This window comes from Rhinopithecus roxellana, chromosome 9 (genome assembly GCF_007565055.1).
Source record: "Rhinopithecus roxellana isolate Shanxi Qingling chromosome 9, ASM756505v1, whole genome shotgun sequence".
Classification (NCBI taxonomy): domain Eukaryota; kingdom Metazoa; phylum Chordata; class Mammalia; order Primates; family Cercopithecidae; genus Rhinopithecus; species Rhinopithecus roxellana.
Genome location: NC_044557.1, coordinates 19,728,964 through 19,750,958, shown reverse-complemented (window position 1 = coordinate 19,750,958; position 21,995 = coordinate 19,728,964). Strand labels below are relative to the sequence as shown.

The 21,995-nt window shown below is 38.5% G+C and overlaps 1 protein-coding gene across 2 annotated transcripts in view; it reads left to right on the top strand.

Annotated features, from left to right (window-relative positions):
• The window catches only part of LOC104679664 (disintegrin and metalloproteinase domain-containing protein 32), a 175,420-nt gene extending 154,024 nt beyond the window's left edge, over nt 1–21,396 (top strand). The window contains exons 20-25 of one of the 2 annotated variants that reach the window (XM_030937474.1): nt 7,758–7,796; nt 11,196–11,234; nt 12,680–12,718; nt 17,682–17,720; nt 20,098–20,136; nt 21,272–21,396. In XM_030937474.1, coding sequence (XP_030793334.1) covers nt 7,758–7,796; nt 11,196–11,234; nt 12,680–12,718; nt 17,682–17,720; nt 20,098–20,136; nt 21,272–21,278 — 202 coding nt within the window. In that variant the 3' untranslated portion in view covers nt 21,279–21,396. The remainder of the gene's footprint in view (nt 1–7,757; nt 7,797–11,195; nt 11,235–12,679; nt 12,719–17,681; nt 17,721–20,097; nt 20,137–21,271) is intronic. The other variant, XM_030937475.1, reaches the window with a different exon arrangement.
• Nucleotides 21,397–21,995: the final 599 nt, after the last annotated feature.

Genomic DNA, 21,995 nt, shown 5'->3' with positions numbered 1-21,995 from the left:
CTCTGGCTGCCCTTAAGATTTTTTCCTTCATTTCAACTTTGGTGAATCTGGCAATTATGTGTCTTGGAGTTGTTCTTCTGGAGGAGTATCTTTGTGGTGTTGTCTGTATTTCCTGAATTTGAATGTTGGCCTGCCCTACTAGGTTGGGGAAGTTCTCCTGGATGATATCCTGAAGAGTGTTTTCCAAGTTGGTTCCATTTTCCCCCTCACTTTCAGGCACCCCAATCAGACGTAGATTTGGTCTTTTTACATAATCCCATACTTCTTGCAGGCTTTGATCATTTCTTTTTCTTCTTTTTTCTTTTGGTTTCTCTTCTTGCTTCATTTCATTCATTTGATCCTCAATCTCTGATACTCTTTCTTCCAGTTGATCGAGTCGGTTACTGACGCTTGTGCATTTGTCACGTATTTCTCGTGTCATGGTTTTCATCTCTGTCATTTCGTTTATGACCTTCTCTGCATTAATTATTCTAGCTTTCAATTCTTCCACTCTTTTTTCAAGATTTTTAGTTTCTTTGCACTGGGTACGTAATTCCTCCTTTAGCTCTGAGAAGTTTGATGGACTGAAGCCTTCTTCTCTCATCTCGTCAAAGTCATTCTCCAGTCCAGCTTTGATCCGTTGCTGGCAATGGGCTGCGCTCCTTTGCAGGGGGAGATGTGCTCTTATTTTTTGAATTTCCAGCTTTTCTGCCCTGCTTTTCCCCCATCTTTGTGGTTTTATCTGTCTCTGGTCTTTGATGATGGTGACGTTCTGATGGGGTTTTGGTATAGGTGTTCTTCCTGTTTGATAGTTTTCTTTCTAATAGTCCGGACCCTCAGCTATAGGTCTGTTGGAGATTGCTTGAGGTCCACTCCAGGCCCTGTTTGCCTGGGTATCAGCAGCAGAGGCTGCAGAAGATAGAATATTGCTGAACAGCGAGTGTACCCGTCTGATTCTTACTTTGGGAGCTTCTTCTCAGGGGTGTACTCCACCCTGTGAGGTGTGGGGTGTCAGTTTGCCCCTAGTGGGGGATGTCTCCCAGTTAGGCTACTCAGGGGTCAGGGACCCACTGTCCATTCTCAGATCTCAACCTCCGTGTTGGGAGATCCACTGCTCTCTTCAAAGCTGTCAGACAGAGTTGTTTGCGTCTGCAGAGGTTTCTACTGCTTTTGTTGTTGTTGTTGTTGTTGTTGTTGTTGTTTAGCTGTGCCCTGTCCCCAGAGATGGAGTCTACAGAGACAGGCAGGCTTCCTTGAGCTGCTGTGAGCTCCACCCAGTTCGAGCTTCCCAGCGGCTTTGTTTACCTACTTAAGCCTCAACAATGGCGGGCGCCCCTCCCCCAGCCTTGCTGCTGCCTTGCGGTTAGATCACAGACTGCTGTGCTAGCAATGAGGGAGGCTCTGTGGGTGTGGGACCCTCCCGGCCAGGTGTGGGATATAATCTCCTGCTGTGCCCGTTTGCTTAAAGCGCAGTATTGGGGTGGGAGTTACCCGATTTTCCAGGTGTTGTGTGTCTCAGTTCCCCTGGCTAGGAAAAGGGATTCCCTTCCCCCTTGTGCTTCCCAGGTGAGGCAATGCCTCGCCCTGCTTCAGCTCTGGCTGGTCGGGCTGCAGTGACTGACCAGCACTGATTGTCTGGCACTCCCTAGTGAGATGACCCCAGTACCTCAGTTGAAAATACAGAAATCACCAGTGTTCTGTGTCGCTCGTGCTGGGAGTTGGAGACTGGAGCTGTTTCTTTTAGGCCATCTTGCTCTGCCCAAAACCTGTAGATGTCTGTTAGGTCTACTTGGTCAACTGCCATGTTTATGTTCCAAATACTTTTGTTAGTTTTCTGCCTCAATGATCTGCATAACACTTTCAGTGGGGTGTTGAAGTTTCCCACTAAAATAGTCTCCCACACTATTATTGTGTGGTTCTCAACATCTCTTCATAGGTCTCTAAAAACTTGTTTTATGAATCCAAGTGTTTCACTGTTGGGCCCATATATCATTTACGATCATTAAGTCTTCTTGTTGAATTAAACCCTTTATGTAATGTCTTCTTTGTCCTTTTTTATTGTTTTTGGTTTAAAGTGTGTTTTATCTTAAATGAAAAAGCACCTTCTGCTCTTTTTTTTTTTTTTTTTTTTACTTTGTTTGCTTGATGGATCTTTCTCCTTCCCTTTACTTTGAGCTTATGGGTGTCATTGCAGGTGAGATGGTCTTTTGAAGACAGCATGTAGTTGGATCTTGCTTCTTTATACACTTTGCCACTCTGTGTTTTTAAATAGGGCATTTATCCCATTTACATTCAAGGTTAATATTGTTATGTGCAGATTTGATCCTGTCATCATGTTGTTAGCTGGTTGTTATGTAGATTTGATTGTATATTTGCTTTTATAGTGTCAGGGGGCTATGCATGTAAGTATAATTTTGTGGTGGCAGGTAGCTGGTTCTTATATAGATTTGATTATATATTTGCTTTATAGTGTCAGGGCTATGCATGTAATGGTCTTCCCTTTCCGTGGTTTGCTCTCCCTTAAGGACCTGTTATAAGACAGATATGGTGGTAACAAATTCCCTTAGCATTGGCTTGTTTGAAAAAGATTTTATTTTTGCTCTGCTTGTGATGCTTAGTTTGACTGGATGTGCAATTTTTGGTTGAAATTTCTTTTCTTTAAGGATGCTGAATATAGGTCCCCAATCTCTTCTGACTTGTAAGGTTTCTGCCGAAAATCCTGCTGTTAGCCTGTTGGGGTTCCCTTTGTGGGTGACCTGCCCCTTCTCCCAAGCTGCCTTTAAGATTTATTCTTTTACATTGCCTTTGGAGAATCTGATGACTATGTGTCTTGGGGATGGTCATCTTGTATGGTATCTCACAGAGATTCCCTGAATATTCTGAATTTGCGTGTCAACATCTCTAGTGAGGTTGGGAAAATTTTTGTGGAAATATTCTCCAATATGTTTTCCAATTTGCTTGCTTTCTCTTCATCTCAGGAATGCCAACAAGTCCCAGGTTTGGTCTCTACATATTGCTCTGATATTTTGTTCATTTAAAAAGTTATTTTTTCTTTTTTCTAGTCTGCCTGTGTTGTTTCAAAGAAATGGTCTTCAAGCTCTGAGATTCTTTCCTCAGCATGGTCTATTCTGTTATAATGCTTTCAATTACTTTATGAAATTCCTGTAGTGATTTTTTCATTTCTAGAAGTTCAGTTTATTTTTCTCTTAAAAAGGCTATGTCATCTTTTAACTATTGGACCACGTTGCTATGTTCCTTGGCTTGAGTTTCAACCTTCTGTATGTCGATGACCTTCCTTGCCATTCAGATTTAGCATTATATGTCTGTCATTATAGCCATTTCAGTCTGGTTAAGAACAATAGCTGGAAAGCTATTGTGGTTGTTTGGTGCTAAGAAGACACTGTGTCTTTTTGAGTTGTCAGAGTTCTTGCTTTGGTTCTTTCTCGTTTGTGTGGGCTGATGTTCCCTTAATCTTTGAAATTGCTGTCTTTTGTATGGAGCTTTCTGCTTTTACGTTCTCTGATGCCTTAAGGGTTTCACTGTGGTATGAGTTAGGTTTAGGCAATTGGCTTCATTTCTGAATGCTTTCAGGGGGCCAAGGCTCAAATTAGCATTCCTGGGCTATGTGCTCTATCCCTGGGTGGTTGGGACCTGGCCTGTGTCTTTGTTCTCTGTCCCCTTAAGGTTAAACCCCTGCTGCACTGGAGACGCCAAGGTATTCCCAGTCTGCTGGCAACAACCCTCCAATGGGGGCTGCCAGCAAAAGCACTGGGGTGGGCCAGTGGTGGGTCCATGTATATGTGCTTGCAGGCAGGGTAGGTGGGGGTTCCCCCATTTGTGCATGCTGGCAGGGTGGTGAGGGTTCTGTGCGCCCACATGCACTGGTAAGGGGGTAGAGAGAGGCTGTGCTGGTGGCGAAAGGCTGCAGGCTGGTATCCCAGGACTGTTACTAATCTGCTTCTGTCACTACAGTTTACGGTTCTTTTTCTAGAATTTTATATAAATGAAATCATATCATATGATTGTATATACTTTGTCTGGATTATTTACATCACTCTAATTATTTTGATATTTATCCATGCTTTTGTGTGTGTCAATAGTTTGTTCCTTTTTATTGCTGAGAATTACTCAGCTGTATGAACATACCTTAATTTTTAAAATCTATTTATCTGTTGATGAATATTTGGGTTATTTCCAGTTTATAGGTGTTATATAAGCTGTTGTGAACCACTGGAAACAAATGCTCAGTGCCACAAAGAAGAACCAGCACTGAGACAAAGGATCTCTCAGCAAGGCAAATTTACTTCTGCAAAAGGGTGCTTCTCATAGGTCTGGTTGCCATGAGAGCACCCTGAACAAAGGAAAGCAGGGGTTTTTATTTCTAATGCTGCTTGCCCCTACTACTGTGTCCTGCCTCCATTGGCTGGACTTGGACCGCACAATTTAAACTGAACCCGGTTGGCTAACTTGAAAAGTGCAGGAATGCGGTTACACTGGTGGGAAGGTGGGAAGATCAGTTTCAGCAGGAGTAGCCATTGCAATGGGAGAGGTAATTTACAGAGTGGGTAGCAGATGTGGAATGTGGGCTGTATAAATAAGGACTGGCAGGAAGGTTGTTTACCAGGGCAGGGGGACACAGTGAGTAAAGAAGTCTGGCCTTGAAAGCAGGGAACAAAAAACAAGCAAACTTAAGCAAACTAAACCTTTGAAGAAGAATTTCTTACTGTATTTAACATGAACATTCAGGTACAAGTCGCTATGTGAATATATGCTTTCCTTCTCTTGGTTAATGCCCAGGAATAGAATAATTGGGTAATAAAATAAGTGTATGTTTAAATTCTAAAGGAAGAGCTATGTTTTCTGAAGTGGTTTTGGCATCTTGTATTTCAGCCACTAGTGTATGAGAGTTTTAGTTTCTCCACATCCTTGTCAATACGTGGTCTCATTTTTTTTTAACATTACCAATTCTGATATTGTGTAGTGGTATCTCATTATAATTTTAATTTGAATTTCTCTAATGGTTAATCATGTTGACACTTGTTTCATATGGTTATTTGCCATCTGTATACCTTCTTTGGAGAAATGTCTATTCAAATTATGGGTTATTTTCCTTTTTATCATATTTTTCAAATCTTTTGATCATTTTTGAAATGGGTTTGTTGTATTTTGAGTGTTCTGAATATAAGTCAATCATTATATATGTAATTTGCAAACATGTCATCTCGGTCTAAGGCTTGTCTTTTAATACTTTTAACAATCTTTTAAACAACAAATGTTTTAAATGTTTAGTAAAACCAGTGTATCAATTTCTTTTTTTATAGATCGTAATTTTGGTGCTGTAGCTAAGAAATAATTGCCTAACCCAAGTTCACAGATTTTCTCCTGTGATTTCTTCTAAAAGTTTCAGTTTTAGGTTTTGCCTTTAGATCTATATCTAATTTGAATTAATTTTTATATATGTTAAGCAATATGGAAATAGTGTATTTTGCACAAAAATTTTTAATTATTCTTACACCATTGATTTTAAACTTTGTTAAGTAGGATCAGAATAGTCACCCATAAAAAGACAGTACCATTCTGAGTAACTCTATCCATCTTACTCTGAATTACCATATATTCAACTGAGGTAGAAGGAACTCAAACTATTCCTGTCCTTCTGTGAGCACAAGAAATTATTCCCTTTGTTCATTTTAGATAAATGGTTTTACTCTGGCTCAGGTAGTTCCCTCACCGGCAAGCATTCATCAGTTCTCTGCAGAAGATGCAAGGGGTTCGGGGGGTGGTCCTCCGCTAATCTCAGGATTCCTTCTAAACATTTTCTTTTTTTCTGTGGTGTTCTGCCCTGTGAACCCTAGCTTCCTTGCCCTTCTTAGGACCCCAATTCTATCACCTCAACTCAGAGAGACTACTGAGATTTGCCTCAGTTTCCCTCACTGCACTACAGCCTGAAAACTCCCCCTAGACAATAAGAAGACTCAATCACAGAACTCACCTTGTTTCCTTCTCTCAAAGTTCACTGTACTGCACTGTCTACTAGCCAATGTGTGAAATCAATTGTTTCATACATTTTGTTTGTATTTTTGGACATTCTGGCAGGAGGGTAAATTTAGTCTTACTCCATCTTGGCCAGAATTAGAGTATGCTTTTAGTATTTGCAACTTTCACATATTTTTAATCTCTGCATCTCACATTCTGATTAATTTTCTTAGCTCACTCTTTCATTTCTCTAATTTTTGTTTCCTGTCTGTCCTGGTTTAGACTTATGGATTCCATTCCTGCAAAGATCTCTATGAGGAGTCTAAATATTCTCAGATTAAAGTGTTTTTTAAGCAAATCATTTGTAGCACTTGCTGCATGAATTCATGTGTTAGTGTAGTGTTGACATTAACTCTTAGTGGTTTGTAATGATAGACTCTTTTATTGTCAGTGTCTTTGATGTTTCCCATGAGAATTCTGTGTGTGCTGTGTTATGAAGACATATATGTAGGTTGTTGTGTTAGTCTGTTTTCATACTGCTATACAGAACTGCCCAAGACTGGGGTAATTTATAAAGGAAAGAGGCTTAATTGACTCACAGTTTAGCATGACTGGGAAGGCCTCAGGAAACCTACAATCATGGCAGAAGGTGAAGGGGAAGCAAGGCACCTTCTTCACAAGGCGGCAGGAGGGAGAAGTGCCAAGCGGAGGGGGAAGAACCTCTTACAAAACAATCAGATCTCATGAGAACTCACTCACTATCATGAGAAAGGCATGGGGGAAACCACTACCAAGATTCGATTACTTCCACCTGGTCTCTCCCGATGCGTGGGGATTATGGGGATTACAATTTAAGGTAGGATTTGGGTGGGGACACGAAGCCTAACCATACCAGTTGTTTAATTTTTTCTTTCTTAAAGAAAAAATATTTTTAAAAATTTACCATGCATGGTGTTCAAGAATTTGTGGGGGTGTGAACTGGGGTCCTAAAACTGCACTTTTTGGACACGTGGGAGTCCTACTTCTCTTCTTGATGCATTTTTTCTCTCTGTTTATGCATATTTCCCTCTTGCATTCCAAAAGTCACTGGTCAGAAATTTTATTATTCCTGTTTCGTTGGTCCCTTCTGGCTCCTGGTTTAATTAAAGAGTTCACTTATAGCATCTCTACATCCGAAGTCCTGGGACTTCAGCTCCTTCGGGAAGGGGAACATCACACACTGGGGCCTATCATGGGGAGTGGGGAGGGGGGAGGGATTGCATTGGGGAGTTATACATGATATAAATGATGAATTGATGGGTGCTGACGAGTTGATGGGTGCAGCACACCAACATGGCACAAGTATACATATGTAACAAACCTGCACGTTATGCACATGTACCCTAGAACTTAAAGTATACTAAAAAAAAAAAAAAAAAAAAAAAAATTCTGGCCTCAGAGGTAGTCTTTTCTTTAAAAATGAAGAAAAAACCAAAAGTTGGATTATGAAGGTTAGGATCAGACATTTAAGGTCACATCTATATTCTGTGTTTAGAAGGGATCAGAAAAAGCAAATTTGGGTGTTTTTGATACTCTCCTCATTGCAGGATTTGAAATGTGCTCTTCTCATGGATGAGGTATATGGGTAAATAAAAATGTTATTTATTTGCATCTGTGTTCATTGACCTTTGGACAATATTTTATTTAGTAATAATTAGTCTTATAAGGAGATAATACTGATTATAAAATGGACTGATTTTCATTCATGAAGTTGGCAAGTTTTCTTAGTACTAATGTGAGACATTTTCAATTTTGTTTTTTAGATCTAAATCAGAAGGTAGCACTCAGACATATGCCAGCCAGTAAGTAGATTAGAAGGTGTTTTTAAGATACATGTTGAAAATTAAGAATTAATTGATAATTCACAATTTATTTCTCAATTTTTTTAGACATCAATTGCTAAAACAATGCACTGAAATCCAGACTGCTAATATATAGTCTAATTTAGTTTTTAATAAATTAGTCCTTTCTTCATTTAATAAATGTTTACTGGAAGTCTCTTCTGAGGAAACAAGGAATAAAATAGCTGATGCTAAAATGAGATAGGACATGTATAATTAGTAAAGAAAAAGAATGTATAGTGCTTAGAAGTTACCCAGCTTGTGTTATAGAGCCATGTGCTGCATAATAATGTTTTGGTAAATGATAAACCACATGTATGATTGTGGTTCCATAAGATTAGAATGAAGGTGAAAAATTCCTGTAGCCTAGTAATGTTGTAGTCAACACAACATCAGACAGCAATGCATTACTCACTTGTTTGTGGTGATGCTGGTGTAAGCAAACCTACTGCGCAAAGCAAAATATGCAGAATTCTCATGAGACAATCAATGCTACTTAACCTTACCAAAAAAAAAAAAAAAAAAAAAAAAGCCACCAAAAGTGGTAATGCCAACAGCCAAAGCAATCTAAAGAAATACAGGTAATTGAAAAACTTCAAAAAAATGCTTAGGATCTGCATAGAGGTTGAAAAACAAATGGAATCCATTAAACAAGAAATAAAGGAGCTGAAAAAAGATTTTCTTATTTTTAAATTGTTTAGGGAAATCACTCAGAATACAACATAAACAGAATAATAACATACAAAAGACCAGTTAAGAAACAAAAGAATTCAGAGACAGAAAATTTAGAGTGGGGAATAGTCAATATTTGAAGAAATAAGGTCTTGGACTTTTACAAAATTGAAGATGGGTAGTTAAGTGTCAGAGAATACGGAGTCCAGTTCACAGACTGTTAGAAAATAGTGAGAACTGAAGTTATAGTTAAAAAATATTAATAGGGGCTGTGTGTGTTGGGTCATGCCTGTAATCCCAGCACTTTGGGAGGCTGAGGTGTGCGGTGCACCTGAAAATTAAAAATTAAAAAATTAGCCAGGCATGGTGGCATGAGCCTGTGGTCCCGGCTACTTGGGAGGCTGAGGTGGGAGGATTGCTTTAGCTTAGGAGTTCAAGACTGCAGTGAGCCATGATCACCAGGTTGCTCCAGAAAAAAAAAGAAAAAAGAAAAAAAAGAAATAAAAAGAAAATAAGTAGGATGAATAGGGAGAAAATGCAATTTATTGATGATTAAAAGAACAGAACAATTAGGTCAATGTAATTGGCTCTCCCAAACCCATAATTATTGTAGAAATTTATACATCTAGATTCATGACTTCTGTCACAATCTATAAAATTCCATCCATTTGTTGTTTACCCAAGCAGTACACTAATTCAGTCATGAGTCGCTTAACACAAGGATACATTCTGAGAAATGCACTGTTAGGTGATTGTGTTATTGTGTGAACATCGCAGAGTGTACTTACAAAATCCTAGATGGTATAGCCTAATACGTACCTAGGTTATATCCTATAACCTTATATATATAAGCCTGTACAGCATGTTATCATATGGAATACTGTAAGCAACTGTAACTGATTGGCTATTTATGTATTGAAACAGAAAAGGTCCTGTAAAAATATGATATAAAAGATAAAAAATGATATGTCTGTATAGGGCACTTACAATGAATGGAACTTGCAGGACTAGAAGTTGCTCTGGGTGAGTCAGTGAGTGGTGAGTGAATGTGCAGGCCTAGGACGTTACTGAGTCCTACTATAAACTGTATAAACACTGTGCACTTAGGCTACATTAAATTTACTTAAAAATTTATTTCTTCAATAATAAATTAACCTTACGTTTTACTATAACTTTTCAAATTGATAAACTTTTAAATTTTATAAAACTTTTTGACTTTTGTAATAACAGCTCAAAAACAAACACAGTGTACAAATTTCTTTCTTTATATCTTTGTTGGCTTTTTTGTCTTAATTTTTTTTTCTTTTTAAACTTTTTTGTTAAAAACTAAGACACAAACAAACACATTAGCCTTGGGCTATGCAGGGTCAAGACAACCAATATTACTGTCTTCCATCTCCACATCTTGTCCTGTGGGAGGTCTTCAGAAGTGATGATAGACCTTGAGCTGTCATCGGCCAGGATAACAATGCCACCTTCCGGATATGTCTTGAAGGACCTGCTTGAGGTTGTTTTACAGTTAACTTTTTTTTTCTTTAAATAAGCAAAAGGAATACACTCTAAAATAGTGATAAAAAAGGATAATATAGGCCTGGCGTGGTGGCTCACTCCTGTAATCCCAGCACTTTGGGAGGCTAAGGCGGGCAGATCACCTGAGGTCAGGAGTTCAAAACTAGCCTAGTCAACATGGTGAAGCCCTGTCTCTACTATAAATAAATAAATAAATAAATAAATAAATAAATAAATAAATAACTTAAAAAGTAGCCAGGCGTGGTGGCACATGCCTGTAATCCCAGCTACTCAGGAGTCTGAGGCAAGAGAATCCCTTGAGCCCGGGATGCGCAGGTTGCAGCGAGACGAGATCTCGACATTGCACTCCAGCCTGGGAGGCAGAGTGAGACTCCACCTCAAAAAACAAACAAACAAACAAAACGATAGGATAGTAAACACATAAACCAAAACCAGTTATTATTATCATATGTTTTGTACTGTACATAATTGTATGTGCTGTACTTTCATATGACTGGCAGCACTGTAGGTTTAGATACTTCTGAAGTCATTCAGCCTCAGCTCCTGTTTACCCTGTGAGCTCTCAGTTTTATCATTTTTACTGGCAACAGGAGAGTCTTTCCTTGCTGTGAGCCTCAGTTGTGTATCAAATGTTTGTGTGTGTGATTTTTTTTTCAGCACTCCTCTATGCAAGGAATGGAAAGGGAAAATTGTTTTGCCAGCTCACTCTGCTAGATTGCCTAGGGGGCAGTATAGGTTTTAATTTACAAAATATTGTCTTTTTTTTTTTTTTTTTAACAATGAATAAAAAACCAAAAGTTGGGGTATGAAGGTGAGAATCATTCAAAGTCAAATCTATGTTCTATGTTTAGAAATAGCTAATCTGTGTTTTTTCTGAACAAATCTATATTCTATGTTCAGAAAAAGCAAATCTGTGTTTTGTGGATACTCTCCTCATTGCAGGATTTGAAATGTGCCCTTCTTATGGATGAGGTATAGGGATAGATGAAAATGTTATTTATTTGCATCTATGTTCAGTGACCTTTGGACATCATTTTATTTATTAGTAGTCTTTTAAAGAGATAATACTAATTATAAAATGGCCCGATTTTCATTCATGAAGTTGGCAAGTTTTCTTAGTACTAACTTGAGGCATTGCTTTCAATTTTTTGTTTTTAGATCCATCTCAGAAGGCAGCACTGAGACATATGCCAGCCAGTAAGTAGGTTAGAAGATGTTTTTAAGATACATGTTGAAAATTAAGAATTTATTGATAATTTGCAATTTATTTCTAAATATTTTTGAACAATGTCAATTGGTAAAGCAATGCACTAAAATCCAGACTGCTAAGATACAGTCAAATTTAGTTTCTAACAAATTAGTCCTTTCTTTATTTAATAAATGTTTACTGGAAGTCTCTTCTAAGGAAACGAGGAATAAAATAGCTGATTCTAAAATGAGATAGGACATGTATAATTAGTAAAGAAAAAGAATGTATAGGGCCTAGAAGTTACCCAGCTGGTGTTACAGAGCCATGTGCTTCATAACAATGTTTTGGTGAAGGAGAAACCACATGTATGGTGGTGGTTCCATAAGATTATAATGAAGGCGAAAATTCCTATAGCCTAGTGATGTTGTAGCCATCACAACATCAGACAGCAATGCATTACTCACTTGTTTGTGGTGATGCTGGTGTAAACAAACCTGTGCTTTGCAGAAGACTCCTTGTGGAGGTCATGTTTTACCCTCCTGTGTTGATAAATTTTTACATTAACTGTTACTCTGGAATTCATGGGAAGCATGGATTGGTGTCCTTATCCTATACATGTAAAGAATTAAGACTACCGTTTCTCTCTGTGATTTTTCCATCCAAATTCCTAAACCAGTTTAGGTGCTCAGGGTTCCCATGCCTCCTGGTGTTGATTTTTCGTCTCTACTTCTGAAGCAGTTTCCCTAATGCATCTCTGTGTCTAGTGGCCACGCTTTTACTATCCCTGCCTTTCAGGGCTTCCAGGTTTAGAGAAGGAGGTCAGCTTCATCTTTCTAGGAAGTCTCAACTCTTGATAAGCTGATGTGGCTTATGAAACTGAATTATGTACCCCCCAAGTCATTCAGATTTAGTTTGTATTTACCTTTTGCATTTTCATTTCTCTCCCTCTAACTATCACTAGAAATGGCCTTTTTTCTCGTAAAGTTTTAGTAAATAGTATGTGTTGTTTTTGCACTAGTTCTCTATGTGTAGGATAGGAGGGGAAATTACCATACCTCCCCATCAGCTCAGTCTTCTTGATATTAGTGTGGATTTTGAATCACAACCTATAGCAATGTATTTATCAATGGACAGACTCTGAAGGCCAGAATCAGGCATTTAAAATGAAGCATATATTCTGTGCTAGAAAGTGAAAAAGAGAAAACCAAATCTGTTTTCTTGTTCCTCTGCTTAGTTGAAGATTTGAAATTTATGCTTTTTATGGACATTGCATATGAATAAAAACTTTACTTGTTTGCATATGCTAATTTAGTAGTCTTTTGAAATTATTCATCAGTGGTGATTCTTGGTATCAAATAATTAACACAGTTTATAAAATTATCCGACATTCATTGTGGAGGCACATTTTTGTTTAGTAGTAATGAGGAAACATTATTTTATTGCTTTCTTTTAGAACCAGATCAGAAAGCAGCGGTCAAGCTGATACTAGCAAGTAAGTGAATTAGGAGGCATTTTTTAAAGTAATAAGTATGTGTTAAAAATTGAGATGAACAAATTAATAATTAATAATGACTTGCTAACTATTAACTGAGTAGCCACAATTAGTAAAGTACTATACCTTAAAACAACCTATTTGCTGATCTAGCAACTTGTGAGTATTTGTCTAAATAAGACAATATCTTCTTTCCTGCAGTTTAGTTAATATGTGTTGGGAGTTTATTTTTGGGAAACAAAGGAAAACATTTTTGGTGAAATGTTTAAGGAGCTAATTCATAAAAAGGATCTTTTTGTATTCTTTTTCTTGGAGTACACGAAGGGGAAGTTTACTTTTTTATTTGGAAATGATACAACTAGAAACTAATATGTATGCTGATGAATAACTCAGTGAATGCTCACATAGGTCACTTGGGAAGAATTGGTTGAAAATAAAAAAGCATCACAAAGAAACAAAAATTCCACATCTTTCATAGCCTCTCAGTATTACTAGGTCCCCCTCCATTTCCTGAAAGGTGGATGGCTTTTTATAATAATCTAATAAGTCTTTACTTCCCTGCACTCAGCAATTGTGGGTTTTGGGTCCTTCTGCAGATACAAAATGCTTTGAAGTTTTTACTGCTTCCTTTCTGAGTTATAGTTTTTATATATATTTATAGGGGGCTGGTGTTACTCTTTCCAGGTTCCTCCAAGCCCACTGCTGTTCCCAAACACATCCAAATCCACAGGGCAAACTCTAAGCTGCACAACGAGGTTGTATGATTTCTTTTGTTCCAGAAGAAATTTACCTCTTCAATAAGAATGCCTGCATTTCTCATTTCTAATCTGTCTCATTATTCTTCTTCCTTACAGTGACACTTTGGAGTCATGAGTTTGTCTTTAAAATGTTGATTTTTATCATCATGTCCATTCTTATTATTGTGACCAAGGGAGTTACCATATAGGGATCAGGCCCAGCAAGCCTCAAGGGACCTTTTTCTCTTACTGTATTCTGTCATCTCAGATAATAAAGCCCATGTCTATCTTGCTCAGCATTGTATAGCTAGCATGTAGCAGAGTGCTCGGCTTGTATTATAAGTGACCAATAAATATTTGTTGAAGGAATGAATGAATGATTACCTTTGATCTTCACACAGAGGCAACCAAACAAACAAAAACACAAGCACAAAGGTACATAGATAAATCTATATACATTTGTGCACATGCATGCGTGCACACACATCCATATTTCCATGATGATGTTGTCGCTTCCTCCATTTCTTCTTTGCTCAATATATCATCTCTCATCCTGAAACCCTGTTAACAAAATTCATCTCTCCCAGGGCTCTTTACCTCCATTCAGTGAGGGGTGATAGCATCACCCATAGGAAAATGTACGTTTCAATAGACATCGTTTAATTTGGAATGTTAAACCACTGGTCTAGCTTTCTGGCTTAGCATGCACCAGCGAATCATTTTAGAATAACTATTAATTTGAATTTTGGTAACATCATTTGACATAGTGGTTGTGCTTGAGTGGTATAACATCCACCATGGTTTTCATGTCATTTATCTTTTGAGTAATCTTTAACTGGTGGGACGTCAGTGGAAAGGTTGTTGAGGCCAACGAAAGCAGAGAGGTGGAATGAATTCCAGTGAAGCAGGGTATTTCCCTGACCCCTTCAGGGGGCTCATGACAGGGGTGCCTCCTTTACTCAGCCCCCTCACTCCTTATCGGAGGGAACGCGTGGGTGAATGAGGTGGGAACTGCTGGAGTGCAGGAGTGCTGGAACCAGCCGTCCATTTCAACCCTGGCTGGGCGGGATCAAACTCCACTCACTGGAACCCACTGCGTTCCACCACTCGGGAAGGAGCATGCAGGTGAGCAGGTGCAGGAGCCAGAGCCAGCACTTTTGGGCGCTGGCAGGAGCGAACTCTGTGCAGGCCCTGCAGCGGCATCCATGCGGGGTTCCTGTGACTCCCAAAACCCCAGGGGCGTGTTACAGTGCTCTTTTAGCTTAGAGGGCTTAAGTGTTAACAGCTCAGTAGGCCCTCTGCCTTTTCGAGTGAGGCGGCTGCTCTCTGCCAGTAAGGGCAAAGGGTCAGTGTGACAGCCTTTTGAATCCGCACTTGTGGCTCCCAAACTCTTGTTGCATGAATGAATTGAAAGATGATAAATATGAGGAATTTTATTGAATAATGAAAGTGGCTCTCAGCAGGAAGGGGAGCTGAAAAGGTAATGGGCAGGAAATCTTCCCCTCAAGTCCAACCACCTCGGGCTGGACTCTTCTCTGACGTTATGCCATCAAGCTGTCCCTCTGAGACAGCTTTTCTAGACAGAGAGAAGTCTAGCCGCTTCTCTCTGACATCCAGCTGTAGTCCCCGACAAGACATCCAGCTGCCTCTCCTCTCTGCCAACTGAGTCTGGGGTCTTTACAGGCCCAGAATGGGCGGAGTGGGCCATGGGTGGTTTAGGAAAAGGCAACATTTGAGAAGGAAAACAGGGATAGAAGTTCTCTCTTTGGGCTGTGGTTTCAGGCTTTTAAGCTTGAGGGGTGGCACTTTCGCCAGAGACTCACCCTTTTCTGTCTAGAATTTCTCTGCCATCTCTTCCCATCACCAGTATGGGTCACATTAGTACCACTTTAGTGTGATTATTTTAAATGTCTAAATTCTTTCAATATTTCCAGTCTTTTCCTAAGCAATCCAGAAGAATCTCTGACAATTTATCAGCAAACTCTAAACATTACTCTCCCATATTATTGTCATTTGGCTTTTAGCTTCTTCCAGGTTTTTACCTACAGAATCCTACCCTCCATTATTATTATTATTATTATTATTATCATCATTTTTATATTAAATTAATAACTGCTAGGATCTTAAAACATGTTTATCAGTTGCTTTGCTCTCACTATTTATTGTTGAATCACTGATTTTTCATTATGGGCTTAGTTTCCTTTTTTCTCAAGTACAACCCTTTTAGTTTCAGTTTAGAGATTCTGTATTATCAATATTTTGTGTTAAATGCCTGAACATGCTTTTTTTATTCTACACTCAATTTTGAATGATAGCTCAAATGGTTTCTCCTAGCTGAGAAGGACTTTTCTGCAAGTGTCTTACAATATTCTGTTGTTGTGATGTGCCGTGTACTGTCATTGATGAGACCTTAGTTGTCAGTATCATTATTTATTCCCCTCTCAATGAACGTGTTTTTTTCTAGGTGGCTTCTAAGATTTCCTTTTTTTCTTGAATGTTTTGTTATTTTATGATATGTTCTGATAGAGTTTGTTATTATTTATCCAGCTCTGGATTCAATATCGTACTTAGATATCAGGACTCAGGTCATTAAATCTAAAAAGTCAATTCAGTCATTATGTCTTCAATTATTGACTCTTTCACCTTCTTTCTCTTTTCTCCGTTAGAAATGATTATATTTAGGAGGGTCTTCTCATTTTAACCTCCATGTTTCTTTCCTTTTTTTTTTTTTTTTTTGAGGCAGAGTCTTGCTCTGTTGCCCAGGCTGGAATGCAGTGGTGCGATCTCAGCTCACGGCAACCTCCATCTCCTGGGTTCGAGCAATTCCCTGCCTCAGCCTCCCGAGTGACTGGGATTACAGGCACCTGCCACCACACCTGGCTAATTTTATATTTTTAGTAGAGACAGGGTTTCACCATCTTGGCCAGGCTGGTCTTGAACTCCTGACCTCATGATCCACTCGCCTCGGCCTCCCAAAGTACTGTGAATACAGGCATGAGCCACCGCGCCCGGCCTTAACTGGCGTCTTCATGTGTTACGCCTTTCTACCTCTCTATCTGACATTGTTTCACTTCCTTATATCAGTTTTCAAATCCTCCATTTTCCTAATAGCTATTTTTTTTGCCTCATTCCTGTCTTGATTTGTGTGGAGATCCTAAATATTTCTATTTTGAAGATTTTTATATTATCTGTTGATCTTGATGTGTGAATTTTTGTTTTGCAATTTAGACTGATAAGTCCACCCTCAAGGGCAGTGATTGTTCTCATGGAAATTCTGCATGCCCTGAGTTGTAGAGGCACGCATTGGGAGGATGAGAGTATTTCACGTTTGCTTCTCCTGGGGCATGAATGTCTTAATGTTTTCCATGCTTGCTCTTTCAGATTTGCAGGTAGTGGAACTGAGCAGTTGAGGTCTGCACTGCATGGTACAGGCCTGTGATTCCTGCATCTCTAGATAATCCTTTTCTTTTCACTTGGCTGAGAAAATTTGCTAGTTGTGCTCTGAAGTGCAGTGGTCATAGCTTTTATTATTTTCATTAAAGACTACCAGGCTTGGAAAATAGCTCCATTCCAGCTTTCTAACACGTCAAGATCCATGCCCTCAACTCCTTCCAAGCTAGTGTTAATGAAAACCACATCTTTTACGGTGTAAGTAATTCAGCTTTAGCTCTTGTTTTCCCTCTGAGCTTCTAATTTCTTTATTTTGTTTAAATGATAGAAGGAAAACACTTTGTGACTGTCAGTCTTAGTTATGTATATGTTTTTGTTTTCTTCAGCTTTTCTCTATGTATCTAATAGAAAGGATAAGTTTTCCTATTAGTCCAGTCTGCCAAACTGGTCAGAAGTAAATGTAAGTTTTAATTTACAAACTGCTGCAATTTGTGTATTAACAAATACAAAACTAACTTGGAGGCTGAAGGACAGGTTTAGATATTTACAGTTAAATTTGTATTAACTTCAAAGTAATTTGAAAAACCTCTGCTATCTTGATACTCTTCTCTACTAGAGAATTTACATTTTGTACCAAAAGTTGCATTTGGTGTTTGAGTAAAAAAGAATGCTATTTATTTGCATGCCCCAAATATTTAAATAATTAGTTTTGGTGCTGTAAAATGGCCTGCTTTTCATTTTCAAAGTAGGCAAGCTCTTAGTATTAACTTTTAGATAGTGTTTTAAATTTATTTTTTAACAATATTTAATAGATATTGTTTTTAATTTATTTTTAGATCCAAATCAGAAGATAGTACCCAAGCATATACTAGCAGGTAAGCAAGATAGAAAGTGTTACTTATAAATAAGTATGCTGAAAATTCAGAATGAAAAAGTTGATAATTCACAAATAATTGCACAACATTTTTTGAGCAGCCACAATTGATAAAGTCTACACCAAACCCAACTTATTAATATTTCCCATTCTAGAACGAGCATTAAATTCCATTAATCTTTTTTCTTCAATTGACTAAATTTTTGTTGGTTACCTACTCTTGTGGTACATAAGAAATAAGTTAGTGGAATTTAATAAGAGACAAATATTTATAATTACTTTGTGAAACTAAATCATAAGCTGAACATTTTGCATCCTTTATTCTGGGATGCTCAAAGGGGAAATAGTACTTTTTCAGGTTGCATTTACACCCACAAAAACTCAATGTGAACAACTGAGTGAATGCTTATTTCCACTTAGGAAGAGTTTAGGAGACAGTATTACAAACACACTAAAATTCTACATTTCCCACAGACCCTCAATGTCCCACACCTGTGTTGACAAGGGTTCTCTGAACTTGTTTAGAGAAGCTTTTCGTTTCCTACACCCCACAGTTGTGGCTTTGTGATCCTTCTGAAGTTATCAAATATTTACTGCTATGTTCGTCATGGTTTCTCCATTGTAGAGTTTTCATTTTCTTGTATTGCCTAGTATTTTTCCTTAAAGTGACCTCTTTGAGTTACATTCAACCCACTGCTATTCCAAAATATCCTTTATACACATAGATTAAATTTTCTAGGCTACACCACAACATGATTTAGTTTCTATTTTCCCCATGAAGGCACCCCATCCATTAGGAAAGCTACAGCATTTCTGTCTCCTTTATTCTTTCTGTTGTTCTTGGAAGTCTGCTAGCATAAGCACCCTTTTACAGACATCAGTTACTTTCTCTAAGTTATGTTTGGTCTCCATTCTCTGTCACTGTCTCCAGCGGAGTTGTGATAGAGTGCTCAAACACTGCAATTCTCCCAATCTTCTGCTCACCTGGAAGCATTGCTCTCCTTTTAGGCTCTGAAATCACTTGATGGTCATGTCCATGTTTATTTTCCTTACCTATTTATAGGTAGCATCTTGCAGGGTTAATGCTCAACAAATACTTGCTTAACGAATGAGTGGTTACTCTTGAAGTTCACATATGCACATATAATTCTTAGTGGTGTAACTACTCTAATTGTCCCCTTACATGATCTCTCCTCATAAAATATGCCATAATCATATCATAATCATCCTCTTTAAAAGTAATCAATTCAACTAGATTGAGGGATAGACAAGGGCATCATCTATAGGATAATATACACTGGATTTGGGGAGTATAATTTGGAAGGTTAACCCGTTATTCTAACTTTCTGTTTAGCATACTCAGAAAGGTATTCTGTGATTATTCTTTCATTTAAACTTAGTAGGCTAAGCAGACATAATTGCTGTCCTTTACTGTTGTAGCATTTACTGTATTTTCTTGTATTTCTGTTCCTTTTACATTTATATTTTTAGTACTTTTGTTGCCATTGGTAAGCCAGTGGGAGATGTTGGTAGAGCCAATTCCTTGGGTAAACACAGTGAAGCAATATATACATTTTTTAAAGCCAGAAATCTAATGGGTGTATATGTCAGTAGACTCATATGTCTATAAATACAAATCTTTTTATTGGTTTGGGAGATAACTAATTATATTAAATAAGAATGTTTCATGGTCAGAGTTGTAGGGGAAATCAACACTAAGTTTTGAAGATATCAAAGAGCGAAGGTAGGGAAAGGATGGAAGAAGTGAAATTATATATTATCACTGAAGACTCTCAATCATATTGTTTTATCTTCTCTGTGAATTAATCTTGATTAATTTGTCTTTGGTTCATTATTTTTCTCTCCCATTCTTTTAGTTGGGGGATCAGAAATAAGGAATCTGTGGATATAAAAATGGAAAAGACTGGATGTGGTGGCTCACATGACAAAATGCTATAATCCCAGCATTTTGGGACGCCAAGGTGGGAGGATTGCTTGAGGTCAGGAGTTCAAGACCAGCCTGGGCAGCAAACTGAAATCCTGTTTCTACAAAGAAATAGAAAAAAATGGCTAGGCATGTTGGTGCATGCTTGTAGCCTTAGATATTTGGGAGGTTGAGGCAGGAGGACATTTGAGCCCCCAGGAGGTTGAGGCTGCGGTAAGCCACAATCATATTCCTGCCCTCTAACCTGGGTGACAAAGTGAAACTCCATCTCTAAAAAAAGAAAATGGAAAAGAGGTAGAAATTTGGCAAATACTTCTTTTTTAGTACAACTTTGAAGGGAAAGAGGAAGAAATTGCCATAGCAAATAAATACAACATAATTTTGACAGGTTGTATTATAACAACCTAAAAATGTTATTTCCTTATTTACTTAGATCCAAATCACAGGAAAGTACCCAAACACAAAGCAGTAGGTAAGTATATTAGAAGGTGTTTCTTAAAAATGAATACATGTATGAAATTAGAATACACAATTAATTCCTAAGTATGGATTGGGTAGATGAATTGGTTAAAGTACTGCACCAGTAAATAACCTATCTTTCTTTTATTCTTTTTTTTTTTTTTTTTTTTGACAGAGTCTTGCTCTGTTGACCAGGCTGGAGTGCAATGGTGCGATCTCAGCTCACTGCAACCTCTGCCTCCCATGTTCAAGTGATTCTCCTGCCTCAGCCTCCTGAGTAGCTGGGATTACAAGCTTGTGCCACCATGCCCACCTAATTTTTGTATTTTTAGTAGAGACGGGGTTTCGCCATGTTGGCCAGGCTGGTCTTGAACTCCTAACCTCAGGTGATCTGCCCCCCACTCAGCCTCCCAAAGTGCTTGGATTACAGGCGTGAGCCATCATGTCCAGCCTAAATGACCTATGTTCGATGACCAATCTTTACTAATCCAGTTACTAATGAGTATTTAAATAACTTAGTTTCTTTTTTTTTTTGTTTTCAGTTTAGTAAAGTTATCTTAAGTTTATTGAGAACTTGCTCTTGTTGATAGACTAGAATTAAAGAGTTGTACCTGATAAGATGGAAGATCTGTAAATTTGTTTATAAAACAAATCTGTAATTGGGACCATTTTATTCATTAGGCAGCATAGGCTACACTGCTTCAGGTTTATGAATTTCCAAAGACCAAAAGGCCAAAATACTGTCACACACACACACACACACGCACACACACACACACACACACACAATAATTGGCTGCAAGGTATGAAAAAAGGAAAATTAATGTGAACTTAAATTTCTAAAATATTTAAAGACATTAACTTGCTAAATTCATAAACATTTCATTTTATATGAAATAATTTTAATTTTTTCATTTGCAAGTACTTCTGATTAAATGTGATGGTTCCTCAGAAATCAAAGAAAAGCACAAAGTAAATAAGTGGCTCATGGTCAAATAATTTCACAGGCAAAATTGTAAACATCCTTTCAATAATTCTTTTTTTGGTGCCACATGAATTTTCCACTTGGCAGTACCCCAGCTGCTTGTACAGTGGGAGGGAGTTTGCTGTCAGTACTTCGAGCACGTGTTTTTTGTTCTCTTCCACAGTAACTAGTGGTTCCTTCAGAAGGCAACGGATAACATCGAGAGTCTCGCTAAGAAATGAAAATTCTGTCTTTCCTTGCGTGGTCACAGCTGAAAGAAACAATAAATTGAGTGTGGATCAATTTGCATGCCAGCGTGTTCATTTCTTTTTCTTCTCTTTCCTTTACGCCCGGCGACTGCAGTTTTGCAGCTGCAGGGCCCTTAATTGAAAACAGTCCTCCAAACTCATCTCAGCTGTCCCCATCCCCACCTGACACCGCAGGAGCTCTTCCCCATTGTCTTCTCTGCAGCTCTTCCACGACTCCTGCCCCTGTGCCCCCCGCCCCATGCCACCCCCTTTGTTGTACTGCCTGGGGCCCCAGATACAACACCTACTCAGTCTTACTCAGGACGGAATCTGGGCAGTGTACTGTGTTCCTCCTTCTGGTCCTTCTCATGGGATTTGGCTGACTGCACACAGGTCCAATAGATCCAGATAGTTGCCCTCCTCATCCTCCCCATGACCCCAGTCTGGGCTTCTGAGGGGGGACTGTTTGTTTCAGGGATTGTAACTTCCCATCCAGGCCTTTCCCTCTACCCCCACCCGCCCACCTTTCTCTTGTCCCTTGGCCAAGTGACCCACAAGGTCAAGCCCAGAAGACAGAGAAGCAGCTTCTGAAGGACCCTTAGGCATAGGTCTTAAAGGCAAGTATGATTCCCTTATTAGAGTTTGGTATGAGGCTTGATA